This window comes from Apus apus, chromosome 17 (assembly GCF_020740795.1).
Source record: "Apus apus isolate bApuApu2 chromosome 17, bApuApu2.pri.cur, whole genome shotgun sequence".
Taxonomy (NCBI): Eukaryota; Metazoa; Chordata; class Aves; order Apodiformes; family Apodidae; genus Apus; species Apus apus.
In genome coordinates, this window is record NC_067298.1 from 12,589,032 (window position 1) to 12,612,769 (window position 23,738).

The following is a 23,738-nucleotide window of genomic DNA, read 5'->3' on the forward strand; positions in this document are numbered from 1 at the left end:
GACAAACTTTAGGGATCTAAAGGAAAAGAAGGAGACTAGAAGTTACTTCTATCAAATTACTCCCTTTTAACATCTTTATTATCTAAAATCTATCTACAGAGCTGAAGGAATTAAATATAGAAAACACTGATTTATCCAGTATAGAGGCTAGACCTTCTCCCGGCCCTCACTACTCTGAGAAAGTGTGTGGAACCAATCAACTCATTTGCTTTTGGGGACTTTTAATTCTTGTTAGAGCAAAACAGCTTCATAATGATCATTTGCTTCAGGTTGATTTTGTCCCTTCTCCCTCAGAAAGGATTATTTTCCAGGCTTTGCTTTTGCTCCTCCTAATATCAGGAGAACCTCAACAGTTACCAGTGGGTTTCAGACTGACCTCTGAGAGTCTGTAGTCTTCACCCAGACCTTCTTCATATTCATTGCGAGACTTTGCCCGCATCAGTGTCACATTCCCGTGGTACTTGAACTCTGGTATATACTTGTCAGCAGCTTTCAGTTTGTGGAAAAAGGAAGCAGCAGCAAAGTTGAGTGCTTCACGATTGATGTGTGTATGAACCTGAGTTATCAGGTCTGCAGCAGCATTCACACGAGCCTCCAGATCTTTCAGGGGCAGAAGAATCTCCAGCAGCTGGAAATATTAACATTTTTTTCCCCATTAGTCTAGATATCTGAAAATCTGTCTTTTAAAAAAAGCCCACAACAGACCCACACTTGTCTTGTGCTACACTGAAGAGATATAAAAAAAGAAATAAGAGACCTCACCTTATTGTATTCAATGCCTGTAAATTGCTGAACAAAGGCACACAATGCTTCAGTCTCCAAGGCAGCCTCATTTCCTTGGCTCAGCTTGGCTCTGTAGCTCTGGAAAAGAGAAAAATAAAAATGTTAACATGAGAGAGGTATGCCTGATCTTTAATGTTAGATAAAACCAACTACAGAACAAAGGGCTTCGAGCTGGGAAAAAAAGTGAGTGGGCTAGGGAAATAAAGAAATAAAGGTAAGACTAGATCTTGGGGTGGGGAGGAAGATCCCTTGAGAACAATTTAGAAAGCAAATGCACTTGGTGATAGCCAAGAGCGTAGTATCCTCTAGAAAGCAAAATGAAAATGGAAAGGAAGGCTTAAGTGATGTTTCCCAGCACTCCTACATGGGGATCTTGTCCTTGCAGGCTTCAGGATCTTCCTGAGGACATACTAATATTATGAATTACCATAGTAAGAGCAACATTTGTGTTCCCGCACTCACCAGCTAATCCACCCTTCAGCCATTCTTCACCCACTATCTACAGCTGCCTCCCAACTACCCCTGTCAAGAAAAGTCTGTCAGCTTTTCAGATGGCTCCTGTTTACAATAGTGAGCTCCCAGAACATGAGCCCTGATGAGACAGGATGGTCTCCAGACAGATTTTTCCATGTATCTCTTACCCGAGTGTAGGCTGCCACAAAGGAATGAGACCCATCAAAGAGGAACAGACTGTTGAGTGAATGGGAAGCATTTTGCTGTGCTTGCAGCTGGGAGCACATTTCAAAGGCTACACAGGCACCAAAGGAATATCCAGCAATGCGGTAAGGTCCTTCAGGCTGTATCTGCTTCATATAGCCAAGGTAATAGCTTGCCAGGCTCTGTATGCTGTCCAAGGGAGCAGCTAGAACAGGGAAGCAAGATAGAAACAGACCTTGGTGAGAAGACAGTGGCAGAGACAATTATGTTTTCCTGAGTTCAGAAACAACCCTGTTGGAAACAGCCAGCTTATTTTGAAGGTAAGCTTCTAAATTATGGTTAACAACTTACATTTTGGATAAGGAATAGTAAATGTTCCTGCTTTCTAAAGACAGGTAGAATAGCATGCCTTGTTTTAGTCCTGCATGCTTATATGGTGGCAGGCACTCCATGCAACATCCAATTGTTCCATCTCCCACATACATAAGCTCTTCAACCTAACCTAGTACTTCTCGTGTTCTCTAGGGATGTTTGACACAACCCTATAAAGACTGTAAGTACTTGAACCTTCAAGTTTAAGAGCCTACAAACACATCTCTTGCTGTAAGGCAACCAACACTCAGAATGTTATGTTTACAAATTCAAGACACTGAAGAACTGAAATACCTTTTGTGCACTGGAACCCATAGCAGGGCATATGAAGTCTGGAGGCAAGAGTGTGGAAAACTGCAGTGGATCCTTCAATGGGGTGAACAAAGAAAAGAGGACGCTCTGTGCTCTGAACGTCATTGAGACGGGTGATTGTTGGTCCTTCAGGGCTCACCAACAAGTTGTTCAAATCTAGTTTTGGAGGTTCACCCACGCCTGTCTTCATCACTTGAGATGGCTTCAGCTCTTTAAAGGGGAGCACACCAGAAAGACACAATTAGATTCAGGATCAGTCTTGGTCATGTAGCCATAGTCCTAAAGAAGAATCTCAGGGCTGCTCTGGATGAGCCCATGGGCTAACTAACTCATCAGGGAAAAGACATAAGGATCTAACTATTGTCAATTGCTCTGCAGCAACTGCATATGCTTTCAGCTCACAGTAAGCATAACTTAATATTGTTTACTCCTCAGATGGGTAAAAAGGCCCCAAATTACATCCTGCGTGCAGCTGCACAAGAGTACTCATGCAGGCAGATAGGAGGCAGACAAGAAAGCAGCTTTGATCCTTGCTCTTCCATCCTGCCCCCAGAACTGATGGGCTTGACCCAATGGTCAGTGCATCTCAGTGTTGTGTCTGTCACTTAAAAGCCTTTCAGCTATAACCTTATTTCATTATTTGATAGAGACTTATGTCACTATATAGGAAAGCAACGGGACTGGGAGGTTAATTCTTTGGGCTAAGGTGACTGGTGTCAGCCCTGACCCAGACACTATACCCTCTGTTGTCCTGGACTTGGAAGAAAGTTCACGCAGTTTGTTGATTGTAAGGAGTCGAATTTCTCTCATGGTCATAACAATGTCATAGTCTCTCTCCAGTGTCTGGCGCACCTCGACACCCATCAGGGAATCCAAGCCCAAGTCTGCCAAGGAACTCTCAGCATTCAGACTATTCACATCCCGGACACCTGAGAAAAAGCAGCACACAAACAGAAGGATAATTTATTTTCAGCTCTAGGCCTCTTTAGCAGTCTTGTCAGTTTTCCTCTTTCTCCGCAAACCTGGAGAAACTACAGCTACCTTTCAAGATCATCTACTGCTTTCACAAGTCACCTCTTCTACAACCCAGATGTGTCCATAGGGACATCCTGAGGCCAATGTTAGAAAGCTGGAATAGTACTTGGAAAGCCAGTCACGTATTTGCCCTATTATGTGCTGTGCCAGAATTTTACTCTCGGAGGCTAATCCTATTAATTCTCTGTTTGGAGAAAGTTACCAGTCCACTCCTGTGTGTGTGTGTGTGTAAATTCACTAAGGGAGAAAAGCCCACACTGAAACAAACAAATTGATTAATGGGGAAAAAACCTCAAATAGTCCCAACACCACCACCACACCCATCCCACAGAAATCAGGAGATGCTGAACACAGCACCTACAGCAGCACCACTGCATTGAAATGGCAGACACTGCCCAGTAGTGCTTGTCTGAGAACTTACCCAGGATGTTAGCAACAGCTTCCACCAGATCCCGTTGACTGCCTCCTTCAGTTTTCATAGAGACCTTCTCTGCTAGGACAAAACTGGATGTGACAGGATGAGGTTGATTCAGGAAGGTATCAAGCACTTCCAGGCACGAGCTGATTGGCTGGGGAATGGTTCCTCCAACAACAATGTCCTTGTTTCCCATTGTCTTCAGAAGGATACCCACATCACCAATCGCTCCCCACTGGATTGCTAGGCCTGGAAGAGAAATCAGAAGAAAGAACACTCTAGACAACTCACTAAAGCATGCAGCAGCAACAAAAGGGAGTTAAACAACTAAGCAAAGGCCTGTATGTCCTTTGTACTGTTAAATGGTCAGTGTTCATTCACACATGAATTACCCAGGGTAACAGCTGGGAGAGGAAACAAGCCTTCAACATTTGTCATTGGTCAGGACAAGTGCACAGACTTCTGGTAAGCTGGCTCTCCTCTGGATGTTTGGTGGAATAGATTTTTCTGCACAGTAAGTAAAGTCATCTTACCTGGGAGTCCATCATGATGTCGCTGCTCACAGATACGCTCCATGGTAGAATTGGCAAAGCCATAATTACTTTGCCCAGCATTTCCTCTTCCACAGCTTACAGAGGAGAACACAACAAAATAGTCCAGGTCTGGACACTTCTTACGAGTCACCCTGGGAAAACAGCAGGAGAGACAAACCCAATCAGAAAAACTTGCCAACTGTGTGTTACTCCGGAAGGCTAGTGCAAGACTAAAATGACCCAGTTTGATCAGCTCTGTGACCACAAAAGTAGTTCATATCTGTCCCTTCTTCAGACACTTACCAATCCAAATGAAGGGTGCCTGAATACTTGGGCTTGTTGACCTCCCCGAATAATTCTGGAGTCTGATTTTCAATCATGGCATCTCTAAGGACCTATTGAGGGGGCAGGGGGAGGGAAGAAGAAAAGAGCAAAAGGAGCAGTTTTAGTATATCCAGTTTCTCCGTTTAAATTTGCCACATGGTTTGAGATATGAGAGGCTATCGCTATAGAATGCATTTTTGTACAGATGTATCCTGAATGTCCAGAAATATGATAAGGTCAACATGGCTTTTGCTAAGTCTGCTTTTTTTAATACTGCCACTGCAGCCTTCCTATGGAAAATTCTGTATAGGATCTTTCTTGTCCCCAGGGCAATTGTGCAACATGTGTCTTACGCCAGAACCAAGTCTTTTGGCCAAATAACGTTGCTTCCCGGGTCAAGGGGCCAGACCTGTAAGACTTTAGACACCAAGTAAGGCCAAAGCAAAGTGTCCCTTGAAATACAGAAAGGCAATCTGAAACTGTATGACATCTGAGGACTCTTAAGTAAAAAAAAAAGCCACTTAAACGGCTGCTGCCAAGTCCTAAGCATTTTTGTCACTTACCACAGCCAAATTAAAGATGCCTCCAACTGGGCCAAGCTGCAAAGCTTCTTCTATCAGTCGCTGTGCTCCTTCTAGTGTACCAATATCACTGGTAGATACCAACACTTGGATTCCTAGTGCCTTCCACTCCCTAACACGTTTAGCCTGGTAGCCTGCAAAAAAATTAAGGTGAACAGTGTGCCAGGGATGAAGAATTCAAACCATATGGCTTTAGTTAACATGTTCCTTACACTTTTCAGACTAGAGAGGGATTGAATAGCTAAATGCCCAAATCAGCAACAAGAGAAAAACTGGACAAAACTTGAATAGTAGATAGGAATCACTTGAGTTTCAGAAATATTCTAAATCAATCGAAGTGGAGAACAGAGCTGGGAGAACTAAAAAGGGAGGGGGGGGGGAAAAAAGGAAGAAAACATAAAACAGTGAAGAGGAATTAACATAATAAGAATTTGGGTATTGAGGCAGGAAAGAACGTGTAGATTAGAGGACAGCAACATATTATAGTAGCATAACCAGAACTTGAGAAGTATTTGATCTATGTGTTTGCACAAGTGGTGCAATTGTGGCCCTGCCAACAGAAAGAAGAAATCTCTAGAAAGAAAGAGAAGTTTTGTTATGACTGAACTTGTATGAGGACACACTGAAGACTGCCACGGATAAGAAACCTCAATGCTGTGATTGTAATCAAACTAATGGCTTAAAACTAAGTAAAAATGCTCACTGATGTTATCAGATAGTAGAGTACATATTTAGACATAAGCTATCTGAAAAAGCAAGAGCAAGCAACCATACACATAAATTGAGGGACAGAGTATCTTTAGCAAGGAGTTTATAGTCCTTTCTTTTTGGCATGTGATCCACTATGCTACAGCCATTGGACAAATCAGAGGTAGCTGGATACAGACTTTGTAGAGGGGATAAAGGTAAATGTAAGGCTGCAGAAAAAATCCCAAATAAGGGAGAAAATGGATTAACAGAACTAGGAAGCATAAAAAAGAAGATAGTAGTTGGAAAAGAGGTCAAGTTAAAACATACTTCCCTCCATTAGAATAAAATCTTGTTTGAAGTGAGAAAATACATACATGAGAGGAAAGAGAGATCAGGACATCATTTTTTGCTGACAGGACACATAAAAATGTAGACAAACTACTGGTTAAGGCCTGTTGAAAGGCAGGCATGTTCCTTGTTCCGTTACAGTTTTTGCTTACCAGTTCGTATGCCAGAACGAGAGGTCAGTACAAGCTTCTGTGCTCCTCTCTCAACTAGCCACTGTGCCAACTCAAGCCCAAATCCTCCCAGGCCCCCTGTGATGATGTATGACTTTGTAGGTGGACAGGAGGTTCGGGAGATGGCCAAGATTTTAACTGGTTCAGATCTTCTTAAAGCATATTCCTTTTCCTCTTCTTGGATCTTCCCCCCAGCAAATTAAAGAAAAAAAAAAGGAAAAAAAAAAAGAAAAAAAGAAAAAAAAGAAAGAGTAGTTAATATAATACTCAATGCATTTCTCATCTTTCCATGCTATGCTCCTCCACTCAATGGGAATAAACCTGGTAGAATCAGTGACAGACTTGACAATGACATTCATCACAACGTCAGCAGTAAAAACAATAACCCTGTACTGTCCTAGTTATACAGCTACAACTTGAACTGGATTAAAATATCCAATATAATCACCAACAGATGATGACAAATGCATCAGAGAATCAAAGTAATTATCTTATTACCTTGATCATAACTTTGCCAATATGCTTTCCTTGCGCCATGAACCTGAAGGCAGCTTCTACCTCTTCTTTGTTGAAGACTGTACTCCGCAGGGGCTTTACCACACCATCTTTTATGCCTTTTGTCAACAACTCTGATACTAAGTCCCACTCTTGATTTCCATCCTCAAAGATTGCATCTAGGAGGATTCCATGAAATGCCACATTCTTGAGGAAGAGAGCCATTCCTAGGAAAAACAACCTGGTTATGACCTGAAGCAGCTGACATTTCAGAACAGTCTATCTTCTGCTTCAGAAACGTTTGTGTGCAGTCAGTAGTGTCAGAGAGAGGAGTAAAGCAGTCATTAGTTGATAGAATTCTACAGTTTCCAAACTCATTTTTTGCACATACTCTGTAAAAGCTACATAAAACTTCTCTTACAAGCAGACCAGTTTAACAGAAACTCCACTCACAAAAAAAAAAAAAAAAAAAAAAAAAAGTGTTGAGAGGACAACCTGTAACATGGTCAGTCTGATTTTAAAAAGCCCATTTTGTGTCAAGTGACAGCTGAGTTACAGTCACGGAGAAGCTAGAATTCCATGCACGTCCTGCCTATTTCCACAAGAAACTTTTCCTCATATGAAGCTTTCCATGATGCTAGGACCTTTTAAAATTTAATTAGAATAACAAAGGAGACTGTCAACACTTACTATATGCAATCATTCTACAACAGGAGAACATTTTTGTCTTTTTCACTGACACTTTATATTATAATATTTGGATTCATTTTCACATTCAAGAGAAATCAGGCTAATCTTGCCCTTGTGCCTTCAAAAACTGGGAGGCACTCTTGCCTCCTTCAAGGGATAAGAGGGATCTGGATAGACTGGAACATTGGGCAATCATCAATGACAAGAAATTTAGCAAGAACAAAGGCTGCACCTGAGACCAAGTAATGCCAGAAACGAGTGTAAACTGGGAGAGGAGTGGCTGGAGAGCAGTCCTGCAGAAAGGGACCTGGGGGTGCTGGTCAGCAGCAGGCCCAATAGGTGCCAGCAGTGTGTCCTCACAACCAGGAGGGCAAAGTGCCTCTTGGAGGGCATGAAACACAGCTGGTCTCTTGACCAGCTGGTCAAGAGAGGGGATTGTATTTAGCACTGGTGTAGCCTCACCTTCAATACTGTGTGCAGTTCTGGGCCCCTCAATTAAAAAAGGGTGTCTAAATTTGAAGGTTAGTCTTTGTTAATTTAGTATATAGGTTGTGCTGTCATGCTTGCTTAAACTTAATGATGTGTTTCCTGATGCCCCATCTTACCAAGCTGGCTGTTGTTAGACAGATCAAATTTGCCTATTTCCAAAAAGCGCCCGTGCCGTGCAAGGCAACGCAAACTGGCCTGGAGCTTCTCTTCTGCCAAGGAATTTAGCACTAGGTTGACACCTGCAATGACAGGAAAAGCAACTATTTAATACATTCAACTCTACTGAGAAACTAGCCCTGTTCTCTAGAGACTCATTTTGTCTTTAGAAAGTGCAACCGCAATGATGTGGCATAGCTGACAAAACAAGAACATTCCTTGAACTTGCCTTTTCCATTGGTAACTCGCAGGATATGTTGCTCGAAGGCAGCACTTCGGGAGCTGGCAAAGCTATTAGCATCCAGCTGTGGGAATCTTGCTTGGAGATACTCTCGTTTCTCAGTGGAGCCTACAAGTAGAAAACAGGTTGAATGATGCCATGATTCTTACGTTAAATTCTTTTATGATGAGACAGCCCATTTCCATCTGCACATCTTTTCTCAAGGACTAGGTCTGCGCAGCCATCAAATACTTGCTTCAAAGTTCTTTGGCTCTCAAGGTGCCAAACCTTAGGACAAAGGCTGCCTATCCAGTTGTTACTGCTCATTTATGAGTAAGGACCAGAAACAGACCAAGCCTTACGGTGAACAGACATTCTTTTATCACATTACTGAATTTAAAATGAAGCAGCTTTTATCTCCTGTACTTCTGATTATATAGTGTTAAAGGCAGATAAATTCATCTGCACTATGGATTTTCAAGCACACAGTCAGTAGCTGTATTCACCATGTTTCTGTTCTCAGTCTAGAAATTACATCAGTTACAGGAAATCATATTAGGGGAAAAAGTATATACATCAATACAGATTTTTATATACAAACACATGTGCACACACACATATTTCCTCTATTTACCATACTAAAAAATATTCTGAATGTTGGGTGCTCAGTACTCACCTACAGTAGCAAAGACACGGCAGCCCATGCTCAGGGCAATGGCAATGGCTGCTTGGCCCACACCTCCTGAGCCAGAGTGAATAAGGATACTCTCACCCTTCTTCATACCACCTCGAACCACCAAAGCATAATAAGCAGTGGCATAAACCACAGGCACTGAAGCTGCTTCTTCCAGAGTCCTAAGAAGGAAAGTGAAAGAGAGAAGATATATTTCAGCCTTGAAAAGACTACTAGATTCTCCTTATGAAATTTGATTTCTGCAATGGAAAGGTTAAACTGTCAAGATAAACCGGGAAGTATAAATGTTCTCAGTCATACAGCAGACTGTCACAGCTGGCAAGCACAGCCAAGAGTTCCATCCTTCTGCAAAACTATTTCAGTAATTAACCAGTAACATAACCAACACAAAAATCCTGCTGTATGCTAAAACAGATGGAGCTAAGAGCCCAAGAGAGGAGAACCTTGTGCAAGTCACTGTACAAAAAAATTAGTGCTCAACTCCTGCAGTGAATCTAATCCAAATCCTACAGCTGCTCAGGAGACTACAGCTCTGTTATAATTTCCCAGAGGGGAATCTACCCACTGCTCTGGTCTGATCTGGGCTGTCATCAGCCTCATGCAGGAAGGCAAATCTTTACTACATACACAAACCAGAAAACAGAAGTTGACCTACCAGTTCTTAGGCACCTCCCATAGAAACCTTGTGTCACAGTCCACCACCGTAGCCAGCCCCTTTGCTGGCAGCAATCCCATCACTCTTCTTCCAGCCAGGTCCCGTCCGGAGAACTCCATGCCCAGCATGCACTGCTGCATGGCCCAGTTACCTGAAAGGACAACAGCATCTTTTACAAAGGACATTCTTCTTCTACTATCCCTTGGACAAGAATTTATCACAATAGCTCCTGAAAGTTGGAACCAGAGGCAGAAGTGCCAGGATTTGCCTACTCTGTACACAGTTTGTAAGTCACTACAGTTGATTTCCTGCTACAAGAGTATCAGAAAAGGGCTCAGTTCTTTCAATCTTACTCTTTATCCTTGATGATACTGCTTTAGTTTCCAGTTTTCATCTGAGAAATTTCATGGAAACATCTCATTTCAGAGGCAACTTTATTATTTTTTTAAATAGAATTGATAAAGTAGAAAGGATGATCACAGCAAAAAAAAAAATTTGAAACCTTAATTTTTACAAACACTCACTTTAAGCAGATACTAATCTGAGTCATAAAGGGAAATCCAGCCCTAGTCAAGTCACCTGTAAGAATTTCCAAACACACTTTTTACATGTTCTGCCCCCTCTAATTTAGGAGGAGCTTTAAAACCATTTAATAGAAATAACATTAATTCTTGACTTGCTATGAAACATGATATTATCACCTCCATTTTGCAGACTAGATATTACTTCACCATGCATTTTTGTCCCCTAAAAGCAAACCAAGTCCAGTAGCATGGAACATCAAAATTCTCACCTTGCTGTGTACCCTGCCCATCTCTGGAACCTCCATCAAGTTGTTTCACCTCACGCTTGGTATCTATGCAATGGGGCTAGTAATGTTTCATCACAGCAGGATGTATTAATTTTGCTGTATGAAAAACAGGACTGCAACTGGATCTTAGGAGTTCCTGGTGCACAGTCCTGCACAGCAGGGCTGTACTTCCATTTCAAAAGTACACTTTCTTGCTAAACAAAAACTGAAACACAGTTTAGCCAATACATAACTAACATTCAGGAGATTACGTGAATAAATTCTAGACCAGTAATACGTAAATACACTATCTTCTAGTGTAACTGATTTAACTCACCAGGGATAGCATCTGGAGAAAGCTTTCCTGTGGCTAGCATGATATCCCGGAAATTGAGAGATGTGTAATAGACCTTGCAGAGCTGAACATTTGGGTTATTTGCATGAAAGTGTTGAAGTGGGGAGACAATCCAATGAAGAGATGACAGGTCTCCACGAGTCAACACATTTACATAGGCATATTCTGTCAGCTCCTGAGGTTGTGCTGCAGAAGAAGGAACAGTAAGAACTTTACGCACATTAACACAGGGACACACTTTCCAGAATGAGTAAATTTCTTGTGTAATTGCTCCTTCCTCCTCCATTTGCTCTCCAGAAAGCCCTTTCTTGCCCTGTAATACTACCCATACGCTAAGAAGCTCATCCCTCCTCCTGGCACAAAAGCATGCTACTGGTTACTCGGAGCTGGAGCAAAGGAATTCCAAAATATAAATTTAAAAAGAATAATTTAAAAACCCATAGTAACAGTAGCTACTCATTTTCTACTCAAAGTCTATTAAGAGTCAAGGCTCTGCAAGTGATCCTCAGACCTCAAAGGAGTTACCTTGCTGCAATGGGAGGTGCCTGAAGGAGCCCCACTTTCCATCACGATACACATTCATCACCAGGTCACTCTGAACAATCTTCTGCATCTCCAGGGAAGAAAGACTGGTGGGTGGGACAGCTGATGAAGGGTTCAAGTTGGAAATGAATACACACCTAGAAGCCAAGAGTTGTAATTTTGTTTTGTTTTGCTATTAGTCTGAAGAGAAGCTAACACAAAAGTATCTCCTCTCCAGCTGTGATTCAACGGCATGCTTACAGACCTGATTCTGTGGCCTTCTGCTTCCAGGCGGAGGCAGTTCACCATTCCCAAAATTCCTGAGTTCCCACAACTGGTAGCAGTCAACCACACAGGCTGTTCTGATGGGCCAGCCAAGACCTCCTACAGGACAAATCCCAAACTGTTTTACTAGGAGTCAAAATAATAACCCGCAAAGCATTAAGGATTAAGTAAAGTAACTGAACACACACCCACACACTTCTGTTAACACTGCTAAATGTCTTATTTAAAAAGTGTAATGATTTGGAAACTCAGATATCCAGGACACAGGAATTCTCACCTTTAAAGATTCAACCCACTTATAATGGGTCTCATCTATTGGCAGAAAAATGGGTGTTTTGGCAGGGACTTGCCGGCGACACAGGAAAATAACTGAGCCAAAGAACGATCTCTTCATGGCAACCAGATTCAGTGAGGCTTTGCTGAATAAGCTCTCCCACTGTGCCTGTCAATTCAGGTGAAACAGCAATTAACAAAAAAGTCAGAAGTCAATTAAAAATACAAGTCACAGCTATACTTCATGTTGAGTTTTCTCAAAGATAGCTTCACCAGGAACAACAGGTACTGTCTACCTCCTGCTTTTGCTTGGCACCTGTTCTGCATCGTCTCAGTACAAATATATATTTGATTAGTGTAACAGTATTTTAGCCACGTCTAGATTATTCTTTCTTCACTACGAGATCCTCAGAAAGCAGTAGTACAAGTATCTCAAAGCCCTGATTAGGGAACTATGTCTTACCACACTACAAAGTGTGCAAAAACCAGCAGTGACCATGCTGTCAAATTCCGCAGGGTATTTGAATGTATCTAGAATTTAATTCCAGCAGTAAGGCACATTTCCACAGACAAACCGATTCCAACAGAGAAAATAGCAGTTCCCATCCTTACTCTTCTATAGTTCAAGCACTGTCCTTAGTTCATCTGCATCATATACTGGAGATATAATGCAGAACCTGTCCCCCACTTCCCAAGGGCTTCTTTTGCTGTATCTTATTATGGGATCAGATAAAGAGTGGACGAAGGGAAGGAAGATGGAAGGAAAAAAAAAAATAAAGGTACAAAAGAAGAGCCTTCCTTTCTGGGAGCACATTAATGTTGAAGAGCTTAACTAGTCTGCAAAGTCTCACAGCAGTGGTATCAAAAGGAAGAGAGATATTCTGATACTGAGGCATTTTAGGACCCCACAGTGATAAAGCTGTACCACACCCAACAATGCAGCTCATTATTTTAGCTATAAATAAATTGTCCTGGCCAGTGGTTTCATTCAGATTATACAGATATACAAATGATGATGAAGAGTTTTAAATGCATGAAGAAAGGCTTTCCTGACTGAACTCAGTTTACTCTCCCAAACCAGTATGGGGAAATTTACAACTTTCCTCTTCTGAGGAAGCATTTATTACATATTCCTGCAGATGGCTTCAAAGAAAAGTGATCTCTCTCAACATTCATCACAAGAACACCTGCAAGCAACATACTCCAGACTATCCACTAAGAAAGTATGTGTCCTTCTATGCGGCTTACCTCACTGAGGAACCTGTGCTTCTGCTGCAGATCTGGACTTGTTAGGAAGCTCACAATTTCTCCAAGAGTTTCCCCTTTAAGAAGGGTGTGTACCAAAACAAACCCTCCTTCTTTCACTGCAGCTGCCAAATTAGAGAGAATTTCAGCATTGTTCCCTAGAGCACTTGTTGAACAGTTGTATACCACCATGTCAGCATTGGTCAGATTTCCAGACGGAAGGCTAGATGGATCCCACTGGCTAAAGGAAACTCCAGCATCTTCTAGCTCTGTTTCATGAGCTGAAAGAGCTTCCTGGATGCAGTCAGTGGCAATGTAGTCCACCTGCAACAAGGGCTGAGTATTCAGAATACTTTTGACACGAGAGAACAGATGTCCACTTCCAGCAAGAGCCTGTGAGAAAAGAAGGGGAAGGAAAAGGGGAAACCAAGTTTAAACCTGAAAGATATCCAGATTTAACTGGAACAATAGAAGTATATGATCAGATTACTGGAAGGCCTAGAAATACTAGCTATGGTCCCATCCCAGGCTTCCAGCTAACCTCTACTATTTTCATCCTGTGACTGGTCATGTTCTCCAATGCCACATCCAGGCAAGTCTTCAACTCTGAAGAATCTAGCAATCCATTGAGAAGAGGATCATCCTGGAAGTGCATTTTCTCCCGAGTCACGATCTGTTGCAGCTCAGAATGGAGGTTTCCGTTCAGTTCCAGACGGCAGATTTCAGCAAGGATATGCTGAAGGCCCTTCTGTATGGGTGAGGACTCTGAAGCATCCTTTTCAGTTTCTAGTCCAGGGATGACTAATCTGACCCCGTGCACTGCCACTTTTGTCTGTAAGTTTTGGATCAAGTCTGTGGAATAGAAAGCGGAAATGAAAGGAAGAGTCAGATTTTCCAGACATTTTTCTTTCCCTCTTCTCCTCCATTCACTATCCCAGCTGATCAGCACCACAAATTATAGCATCTCGTATCATTAGCCTAGCCACATGCTCCCACACGTTCCCAGGATTATGAATTGTGCAGCAGTTGCAGCCCCCGAACATGGAGGCTTTGCGTCAAGATGGTCTAAACCCCAAAACTACCTGTAGCAACACTGACCAACAGAGGGCAACTAACAGAAAACTTCCAACTGAATTACAGACTTGTGGAGTGAAAGTGTAAATTTCTGCAGACGTAAAAACACCAAAATGCTTTTTTGCTTTATAGCCACATGCAACATAGCTCATCCTGACTGAGATCAGAAACAGCATTAGAAGAAATACAATAAAAATTCCACTACAGCATATGTAAAAAACTTTGGGGACAGTATTTGGACACTACATTAAAAAGAGAAATCCTAAAATCTATTGCCAAATCAAAGGATGAGCATGAAGAAACTTTACTGAAAAATTCACTGTGGGAGTAAAAAGTTTTTTTAAAAAGTAACTTTTTTCCCTTTGATGAAAAGGCTTTTGGAAGTAACGAGCTGAGTGGATGTCTCCCCATCCAAAGAGCTCTGTGCTAGGCTCCCAGTCTCACAATAGAGTAAGCTGCTCCTGTTCCAGTCTTGCAGCAAACACAAACTTTTTTGGTATGCTTCACCGAACAACTCTCTCTTCTTGGATATGCTCTCATGCCCACAATCAAATGGGAACAGACATGTCAGCTTACTTATCCTGGCAGTTTATAAAAAAAAAAAAAACAAAAAAACCCAAGAAAGCTGAAGACTTGGGGAAGTAGACTCTGCCTACCAGCATTTGAAGCAACTAGGCTGGATTTCTCCTTAGAGACGACGAATTTTGCCTGTATGCTTTTAGAAGGGTTTGTGCCATCTGACACCACACTGACTGTTACAGAAGGGTAGATGCCCCTCCTCGTGACTTTACTCCTACCCACATTCTAGAGGTAGCTTTTAGCCTTTAGCAAGTGTACAGACATATGACTCCTTCTGAAGTCTTCTACAGAGACCAACATATTATTTCTTGGATGTTCTGAAGTAGTATGAACAGCTTCTCTCAAACATTTCTGTCAAGCTGGAGTATTCCCCTAGAGTGACAAGAAACAATTCCACTCTACTTTTGCAGTGATCCAAATAGGCATGCAGATGGACACTGGAAGACAAACAGTCACTTTCGGTATAGGGCACAAAGCAGAATTTTTCCAGGGTGGGAGAGATCCGTTCCTGTTGCCGTCGTGGTGCCACAGAAGCATGAAGACCATCAATTTGAACACCTCCTGCTTTAAGGTTATCAAGACAGCGGTCCACAACAACATCAAAAGCTGAAAGACAGGAAAGAAATGAAAGTTTGCATCAAACACTACAAATATTTTATTTAAGGTGATCAGATGAACAGTGCCATGTCCAGCTGTTACAGAAGCTGCAGAGCAGCAGCTTCAGTTAGAGCTGTAGAACTGTTTGGAGAGTAAGAGGTCCCCCCAAAGACCATCCTACATCTTGGGATGTCACACATTCATCCACACAGCAGTCAAAGCAACTAGCAAAACCCCAAGCATGAGAGACATTACCTTCTACATTGTCCTGGTACTGACACACCTGCTCTTGATGCAGCACTGGGTCAATAGATACTGAGCGAATCCTGGTGGGTAAGCGCAGACTGCGCCCGGTCTCAGACAGGATTATCACGTGTAGCAGGGTGTCAAGGAAGGTCACCCAGTTCCCATTCCACAGGACTTTCCCTGCATTTCCTGCAGAAGAGAAAGGGGAAACCTCACTGTGATTCTGTCACTCAGCAGACGCCAGAAGTCTCCTGTATGCACCCGACCTCCCCGGCAGACTCCAGCAGTCAGCTCTACATAGAACAGAACAGCTTCCTGGTGCTCTGTCAAAACCCTTGATTGCTCTCCATAATCACACAAAGTTTAATTACCACACAATGCACAGCCAGGTGGACTGTTAATACCAATGCAATTAAAAGATCAGATTTTCATTGTCACAATAACTGTGCTCATCATTCTTCTACAGAAAGTAAATCTACCTTCACTGTTGCATTCCAAAACGCCCTGGAAAGTTGGTCCATAATTATAGCCACGCAGCTGCAGCTCTTGATAAATGTCTTCTTTCAAGAGGCCAGGCTTTGAGCTCCTGTCTACTTGAGTCTGGAAGTCAACTGGCTGGTTATGGAAGTTCTTCTGAGCAGTGTTTTCTAGGAGGGAAATCTTCCCTGATGGGAACAGTGGCAAGAATCAGTGTCCATAAATAATGGATTGTAGTAGGGCACTACAAACATTACACTTTCTTCACTTACCACTCACAGCCAGATTTCCATTCCCTGACACCTCAAAGCAGTGGGAAGCAGGCATGAGTCTCACTTCCAGCTGTACTGATCCTGCAAGAAACATGGAGGAAGACCAGACTGTGAGGCCATTCATTACTAGCATCCTTGAGCAGAGCTTTCTCTTTCACCATCTCCAAACTCACTGTGCACTACATGTAATAAGGATGACCATAATGTGCTACTTCACTGTATGAATTCACTTACTTGTTCAGTCATGTTGCACTCTTCTTTACAGCAATCCTCCTGTGTTCCTCCTCCCCTTCTCCTTGTGTTTCTTTCCTCCCTCACCCTGTATCTTCATTACACAGTTTTGCAGTTGTACTGCACTCCTCACTCACCCTTTTTGGGAAGGATGGTTGCCTGATGAATTGTGACGTCTTCAAACTTCACAGCTGTTTTCTCCATAGTCATGCCAAGAGACCGTGCCAGGGTTCGCCAAGCCAGCACCAGGTACCCAGTTGCTGGGTACAGGACTCTGCCATCAATGCAGTGACCAACCAAGTAGTGGTCAGGAGAGTCAGGACTCACATCTGTCAAAGAACAAAGAGTAGAGTAAAACTAATTAAAACACCCTAATAAAGAGGTGCTTTCCTCTCAATGTCTGTAAGAGGTTCTAGTTGTTTCCCCAACTATCTTGCCTGGCAACATGCAGCTCTTAAAACTACTGCAAGAACGAATCAAGACAGTTTTCTGCTCTGTTTATATTCTTTCATCCCATTTCAGAAGCAGATCCAGTGTTTTTCAACCCACACCAAACTAAACACTAAGCTTCAGAAGATGACTTCCAGGATGCTGCTTTGAGTATCCTTTACTTAATTTTACGAAAGAAATGCAGAGGTAAAGCTGGAAAGACACAAACAAACAAACAACCCCAAACAAGCAAACACACCAATATTGTAGATGGAAGCAGATGCAGAGCCTCTGGAACCCGAAGGGAAGTCTCCAGCTTTTGGAACATCCCAGTCCTGGCTGTGGTCCCATTTGATGTATGGAGAAATAAGGGGTGTTCCCACCGGAACAGGGTATTCCACAGGTGGGAAAAAGTTATTTCCAAGAACATTTATCCTAGGAAGACAAAACAAGGATCAAGACAACGGAAGAAGGGAGGCAGGAAGGGAAAAAAAACCCACAACAACAAACCACACAACAAAAAACCTCATACATTTAAAATATAAAAATACTTATAGGTCAGACTTATAGGTCCTGAGCTCCATGTCTGAGAGATTTCTCCAGGAGTACCATGAACACTTATTGCAGCCAAATTTGTAATCTACAAGATGCAAAAGTTATTTCCAAGAGCTAGCTCCAGGGTCCTAGGCATCTAAAATGGCCGTCCTCTTTAAAAGGCATCCTCCCAGCCTAAGCAGTCTCTAGCCCAAGGCAACATTTCATAAGTGAGCGTTTAAATATGTAAAGGACAGATGTAAACCCCATTTTTCCAGGTTTATTGAAGGAGTAATTCAAACCACGTAAAGACATGCATGCTAGAGAAGAGACCTGAATTCTCTCCTGATACCCCACTCACGCATATCCTCTCTTAGTCTCCTTACCCAGTTAAGTGAATCTTTCCAGTCTGTGTCAGGAAGAACTCCAAATTGTTTTTGTGCTCTTTCTTCATCAAAGGTAGAATGGTGCAAGTTGGTTTCAAAGCTCTCCTCAAGACACCCTAGTCAAGTAGAGTCCATAAATCACTGGTGGAAAGCATTGCTAACTACTTTGCCTTTGAATTTTTCTCAATAGATTTCAAACCACTCCTGTTTCTGTGCTAGATGCTAGAACATACACAATCTTAACAGGGAAGAAGAGCAGCACAGTACTCTCCCAGCAACCCAAGAAGTTGCACATCTGGTAAAGCAGAACCCATGCAATATTCATGAAATTCTGCCAAAACACAGATCTCCCTTTCCCAAGCAGATTATGGAGTCAAAAGCTGCACTTCAAGAACTGCAAGATCACCTTCTCAAGCCTCCCACACACACACCAAGCACAGCTTGGGCCCTTACTCTCAGGAGCAGCCCTTTTTAGTCTGAAGCATCCTAGAGCATTTTCCAAGCAACAGCTATTAAATAAAAAAAATACTGCCTTGAACATACGACCCAACTTGTATCTTCTCACAAAAAGTTCTTCCAAGTAAATGTTAAAACTGGGAGAGACTCAAAAGTACTGGAGGGAGACAGTGTTTTCAGAGCAAGTTGTATTACCGAAGTCCTGTGACCCTCAAACTCCTTCCTGCAGCAGCATGTCAACATATCACCATACTGACATAAATACAATACCTGTAGAAGAGCATGTGGAGCAATCTCTACTAGAACAGCATTCTCTGGAATATGCTTCAGACCTTCATGGAACAGCACTGGACTCACTAGGTTGTTGACGTAATACTCAGCAGAGGAATTCTTAGCTAGATCACTCTGCCACTGATTTTCAGGGATAGATGTACTGATCCATCGTGGTGAACGAGGTTTAGGATGTGGAATTACCTACAGACAGACATGGAAGAGGGACAGGAGGGAAGTTACACATCATAGACAACAATAAGGTAGGCAGAAGCAAGAAGCCCCTCCTTTTTGCAGGCCTTTTCTCAGCTTGATTGCTTGGAACATCCTTCTGCTTAAGGCCAGAGACTTCAAACCTTAGGTCTCACAGAGCTCTTGAAGAGATTTCCTTCTCCTCCTAAAGAAAGGAATCCTTTTAAGCTCAGCATCGCCTATACTCAAAACCAGGTGCCCAAGTGTAAGCCATGTGAGCCAGTTTGGCAGATTACCTTTTTCAGGACACTGAGCAGCCCTGGTGCAATAGATGCCATGTAAGGGGAATGAAATGCCACTCCAGCACTGCGCACCTCCTTGGCGAACACACCATCCTTTTTCAGCTTTGCTACAAACTCATTCACAGAGGCCTAAAAAAAAGGAATATAAGTGAACCAGAAAGAAAAAGCTCTCAATGTGTTTGGGATCTGTATGGCTCACTTGCCACTTACGGAGAACCACATCTGGGATGAGGTTATTGCCCTTCTCAGTCATACACTTTATCACTCACTATACCCATGGCTATAAAACTACTCAGCATAAAATATTTTCTTACTATCTTACTGAAGCACTAACATCACTTCCTCTCACAAAACATTTGAGTGCTTAAGTTTATACAAAGCATCATGTCCTCTCCCACCACTTAAACCCAGCTCCCCTTTGTAAGCAGCTGAGCTTTAACTCAGCCTGACACTTTATTCAAAACCAGGACTTCACAGTCTCAGTGACAACACCAGTATGCACCCAGCCAGCTCCTTGCTCACCAGAGGCCCAGAAACAGTGACAGTATCTTCAGAGTTGTGGCAGGCAGGTACCACATTTGGAGGACACTGTTGCTTACATTCCTCCCATGTCAGACCTGCAGAAGGAGGACAACACCAGTGTTTCTAGCAGTAAGCCTCATGAGGGGAGGCTTTAACATGACATTTATCATTGTGATATTGAGCACAAGAACAGAGGATCCAATATTTGCATCAAACTATTAAGGAATGGGATGGAAGGGTTCCCACACACTTCCAAAGAAACTACAGAGTTGCTTGTTTTGTCTCATCTTAACCTTAGCAAACACATGAACTTGACTCACAGAAATTGGGAGCCACAAAATATTCATAGACTCCCAAAACTCCAGTGGCTTAAACTAGCTTAACATGTACAGCTATTACTAATGTGTAAGGGTATACCTACCAACAGCAGCCATTCCTCCTGGGGGCAATTTGTTCTCCTTAACACACTGTCCCCGCCAATAAGCGGCAAGAATGGCTTCTTCATGAGTTAAGGAATTATCTGCATACCCACAAGCTACTTCTCCCACTGAGTGGCCCAAAATCCCATCAGGTTGCAGACCTGCAGCCTTCAGCATATCAATCTGGGCAATCTGCAAGGAAAAGTAGTATTAGTGATTCATGTCAGAATAAGCAGGTGTCAGGCCTCAAAAGCACACAGCAGTACTGAGCACATTACAAAATGGCTTTTTGGTACAGACATTCTTCTTGGCCTCATTACTTTTCTTCCCCTCACAACTGCAGCTCCAACATAATTTCAAAGCAGTACGAGCCCAGTATTCTTTTGGACTGTCTACTACGTAGCTTTCCACTAAGAAAGTATTTCCAACAACAGGATGTGGCCAAGTGCATGTCTGTACAAAGTACGAGGCAAGACCAGCTTTCCAGATCAGTTTAAAAGCTCTGCCTCTAGTTTATTAAGAAATAATGGATTCAACACTCAGAATTAAAAGAGACTTCATTTAACATCATTTAGTTCATTTGCAGAACAAATTTTAGAAGACATTATGTGAAACTTTTTTCCTTGGCACAAATCTTTACACAAAACATGAAGACGTTCCTTGATCTCTTAAAAGGAGAAACTGCTCCCCACCCCCAGATTGACAGGCAAATCAGTTTACAGTATTTGTCCAAGTACCTTCGAAGCAGCAGAGCCCAAAGTTGTCAAATGTGCCACACACTCCCTCCTATCAAGAGAGATATTTATCACAGCTGCCATTTACTGGTTACAGCTTCTATTAACTGGTACAAAGTGTTACTGGCCAAAAAGACACACCAGTGTGACTCCCTCCACCAGTCATTTGAGTCTCACCTGAATTGCAGCTAGTCCAACAAATGCATGGACAATATCATCAAAAGTGTTCTCATCTGCTTGCAGAAGCAAATCTGAGACCTTCAGGCCTGTGCTCTTCAAAGCCTCATCTGAGCGCAGTATAGATTGGCGGAACAAATCCAACTTCATAAGGCTTAGACCCATGCCTTGCCACTGTGTTCCCATGCCTGCAGGACAGGCAAGGAGAAAGTGAGCTTTAGTAATGCTCCACAAAAGGAGTAGACAACACACACTTGCTCTAGCCGTGAAACAATTCTAAGAGCAAAACACTGTACAATTCCAGCATTCTCTAAATTAGGCACTACTTTTTATTTTCCTAGACTTTGCTATCATCAGAAGACAGCAAAGTTGGATGATTAGAACACAGGAAAGACAAGTCTCCTAAACATATCACGAGGTTACAAAAGATTTCCTCATGCTAGAGTGGAAAACAACATTAGAGCACAGAATCCAATTGCTCAAGCCCGAGAATTACAGAAGGATGCAGAAGTCTGGCCCCAGTGCTGCACACCTACCTGAGCAGATGTACCAGAGTGGTCTATCAGATGCTTGAACCTGCTGAACCTCTTTTATGTCACTCTCAGTGCCAACCAGCGTGTAACCCCTGTAAGGCATGGAGGATACAGAAATTGCAGAGATATCACTGAGCAGGCTTACAAACGGGCTGCATCCTCCATGTCTTCTGCTCTCTTGAATTAGTTTTTCCACAGCTTCCTGGGTTCTGCCACAAACTTGAACCAGTCTTGGTGTGTTACATGTCTCCAGAGGCTGGCGCTTGTTCTCATTTGGCCTTAGAATGACATGAGCATTAGCACCTCCAAAGCCAAAAGAGTTGATACTGACAAGGCCACCTTTCACTGGTGTTGGTTTACAAACTACCTCCAAAGTGCCATCTTGTAAGGCAGGAATATCTGGATTTGGGGTATTAAAATGAAGATTTGGAGCCCACAGCCCATGTTCCAGAGAGAGAATGACCTGAAAGACAAAACAGTGTTCTGTACTCCACATTTTCTTCTAACAAACATTCTTTTGTTGTTATTGCTTTACTATAAATGACCACATCGCATACAAAAAAGCAGCCCTCTATGTTTGGATAAAGGGACACTTCAGAGACTAGCATTACCGATGTCACTGAGGTAGTACTTACTTCACCTAAGCAAATTTTGTGTGTGTGCATGAAGTCAGCAGTGAAGGTGAGCATGGAGGCTTCAAGTTTAACTTCCAGGCCCTTTCTAACTGCAATGCCATGGAGTCTTGCTGGAAAAGCAGCATGGCTTTTAAGAATATCACAATCTTTCTCCCCTTTCAGATCCTGTCCCTTCGTCACACTTCACCTCACCTCTCCCCAGTCACACACACTCTCTTATCAAAAATGCCTCCATGTCTGTCTGTGTCACAAAAAAGCCTAGCTGAAGCACTGGTACAGGAGCTGCTGCTTTGCATCCATTTGTTGCCTTCTTAACCAGAAAACCAGGAACTGCAGACTGGTCAGAACTGGCAAAGCCAAAGGGAAGTACAGAAACAGCATGAGGATTAGAATACCTGTGCCAAAAAAGCAAGAGCTCCCTTCTCTCAGCAGCATCTCTGCAAACAGCCTATGACACCAAGCTCATACTACTCTGTGGTACAGGCTTGGGGAAGAGTGGCTGGAAAGCTGCCTGGCACAAATGGACCTGGAAGTTGACTGCTAGCTGAATCCAAGCCAGTGTGTGCCCAGGTGGTCAGGAGCATCCTGGCTGGTATCAAAAATACTGTGGCCAGTAGGACTAGGGCAGGAATCATCCCCCTGTACTCAGCACCAGTAAAGCTGCACTGCAAATCCTGGGTCCAGTTTTGGGCCCTTCACCATAAGAAGGGCATCCAGATGCTGGAGCATGTCCGGAGAAGAGCAACAAGAGCTGGGAAAGGATCTAGAGAACAAGTCTAGCGAGGAGCAGCTGAGGAAACTGAGGTTGTTCAGCCTGGAGAACAGGAGGCTGAGGGGAGACCTTTGTGCTCACTGTAACTACCCAAAGGGAGGTTGGAGCCAGGGAAATGCCTGTCTCCTTTACTGAATAACAAGCCATAAGACAAGAGGAAATGGCCTCAAGTTGTGCCAGGGCAGGTTTACATTGGATAGTAGGAACAATTTCTTCCCCGAAAGGGTTGACTGGCCTTGGAACAGGCTGCCCAGGGAAACGACTGAGTCACCATCCCTGGAGGTATTTAGAAGACCTGTAGATGTGGTACTCTGGGACATGGTTTAGGCATGGACTTGGCAGTACTAGGCTAATGGTTGGCCTTGATGATCTTAAAGGCCTTTTCCAACCAAAACAATTCTATGATTTTATAAGCCTAGCAAATCACAGACTACAAGGTCGGTTGCAGATATCCTGTGCTCTTTATGTTTGGCGGTTCCTTCATCACCTCCAAATGGTCTGAGAAACAAATACTGGTTTGGGAACTGTTCTTCCAAGTCGACTATCAGACACAGCTGTCTACCTGGAAGAACAACTGGCATACATGAACAATTTCAACTCTACTCAGCATGTTTAAAGGTGCAGTCTTAAGTATTTTCATGCACACTGTCCTACACCTACAATACTGTGCACTGTGAACTTGCCGTTGCTTTACACAGTACACTTCTTTGTACTTTTAAGTCTGTCACGGTTTCTACACAAGTTTGAAAGTACAGTACAGTGAGTGCACACCAGAGCCATGAAGCTCTGTCTTTGCTATTCAGCCAGTAATT

The 23,738-nt window shown here is 42.8% G+C and overlaps 1 protein-coding gene across 1 annotated transcript in view; it reads right to left on the reverse strand.

Moving 5' to 3' along the window:
* Positions 1-23,738, reverse strand: part of FASN (fatty acid synthase) — a 39,457-nt gene that overhangs the window by 2,704 nt on the left and 13,015 nt on the right. Inside the window, exons 9-42 of the mRNA XM_051635205.1 lie at positions 21,523-21,982; positions 20,987-21,174; positions 20,078-20,267; positions 19,657-19,751; positions 19,129-19,263; positions 18,641-18,844; positions 17,915-18,030; positions 17,254-17,429; positions 16,703-16,894; positions 16,335-16,415; positions 16,065-16,250; positions 15,595-15,774; positions 15,145-15,348; positions 13,631-13,941; positions 13,093-13,482; positions 11,849-12,013; positions 11,552-11,670; positions 11,290-11,444; positions 10,747-10,950; positions 9,620-9,770; positions 8,947-9,125; positions 8,280-8,399; positions 8,011-8,133; positions 6,719-6,942; positions 6,203-6,404; positions 4,995-5,146; positions 4,411-4,502; positions 4,108-4,259; positions 3,581-3,823; positions 2,865-3,053; positions 2,107-2,334; positions 1,425-1,645; positions 763-861; positions 377-628 (exon numbers count right to left, since the gene is read on the reverse strand). Of these exons, the coding sequence (XP_051491165.1) occupies positions 377-628; positions 763-861; positions 1,425-1,645; positions 2,107-2,334; positions 2,865-3,053; positions 3,581-3,823; positions 4,108-4,259; positions 4,411-4,502; positions 4,995-5,146; positions 6,203-6,404; positions 6,719-6,942; positions 8,011-8,133; positions 8,280-8,399; positions 8,947-9,125; positions 9,620-9,770; positions 10,747-10,950; positions 11,290-11,444; positions 11,552-11,670; positions 11,849-12,013; positions 13,093-13,482; positions 13,631-13,941; positions 15,145-15,348; positions 15,595-15,774; positions 16,065-16,250; positions 16,335-16,415; positions 16,703-16,894; positions 17,254-17,429; positions 17,915-18,030; positions 18,641-18,844; positions 19,129-19,263; positions 19,657-19,751; positions 20,078-20,267; positions 20,987-21,174; positions 21,523-21,982 (6,378 nt within the window). The remainder of the gene's footprint in view (positions 1-376; positions 629-762; positions 862-1,424; positions 1,646-2,106; positions 2,335-2,864; positions 3,054-3,580; positions 3,824-4,107; positions 4,260-4,410; positions 4,503-4,994; positions 5,147-6,202; positions 6,405-6,718; positions 6,943-8,010; positions 8,134-8,279; positions 8,400-8,946; positions 9,126-9,619; positions 9,771-10,746; positions 10,951-11,289; positions 11,445-11,551; positions 11,671-11,848; positions 12,014-13,092; positions 13,483-13,630; positions 13,942-15,144; positions 15,349-15,594; positions 15,775-16,064; positions 16,251-16,334; positions 16,416-16,702; positions 16,895-17,253; positions 17,430-17,914; positions 18,031-18,640; positions 18,845-19,128; positions 19,264-19,656; positions 19,752-20,077; positions 20,268-20,986; positions 21,175-21,522; positions 21,983-23,738) is intronic.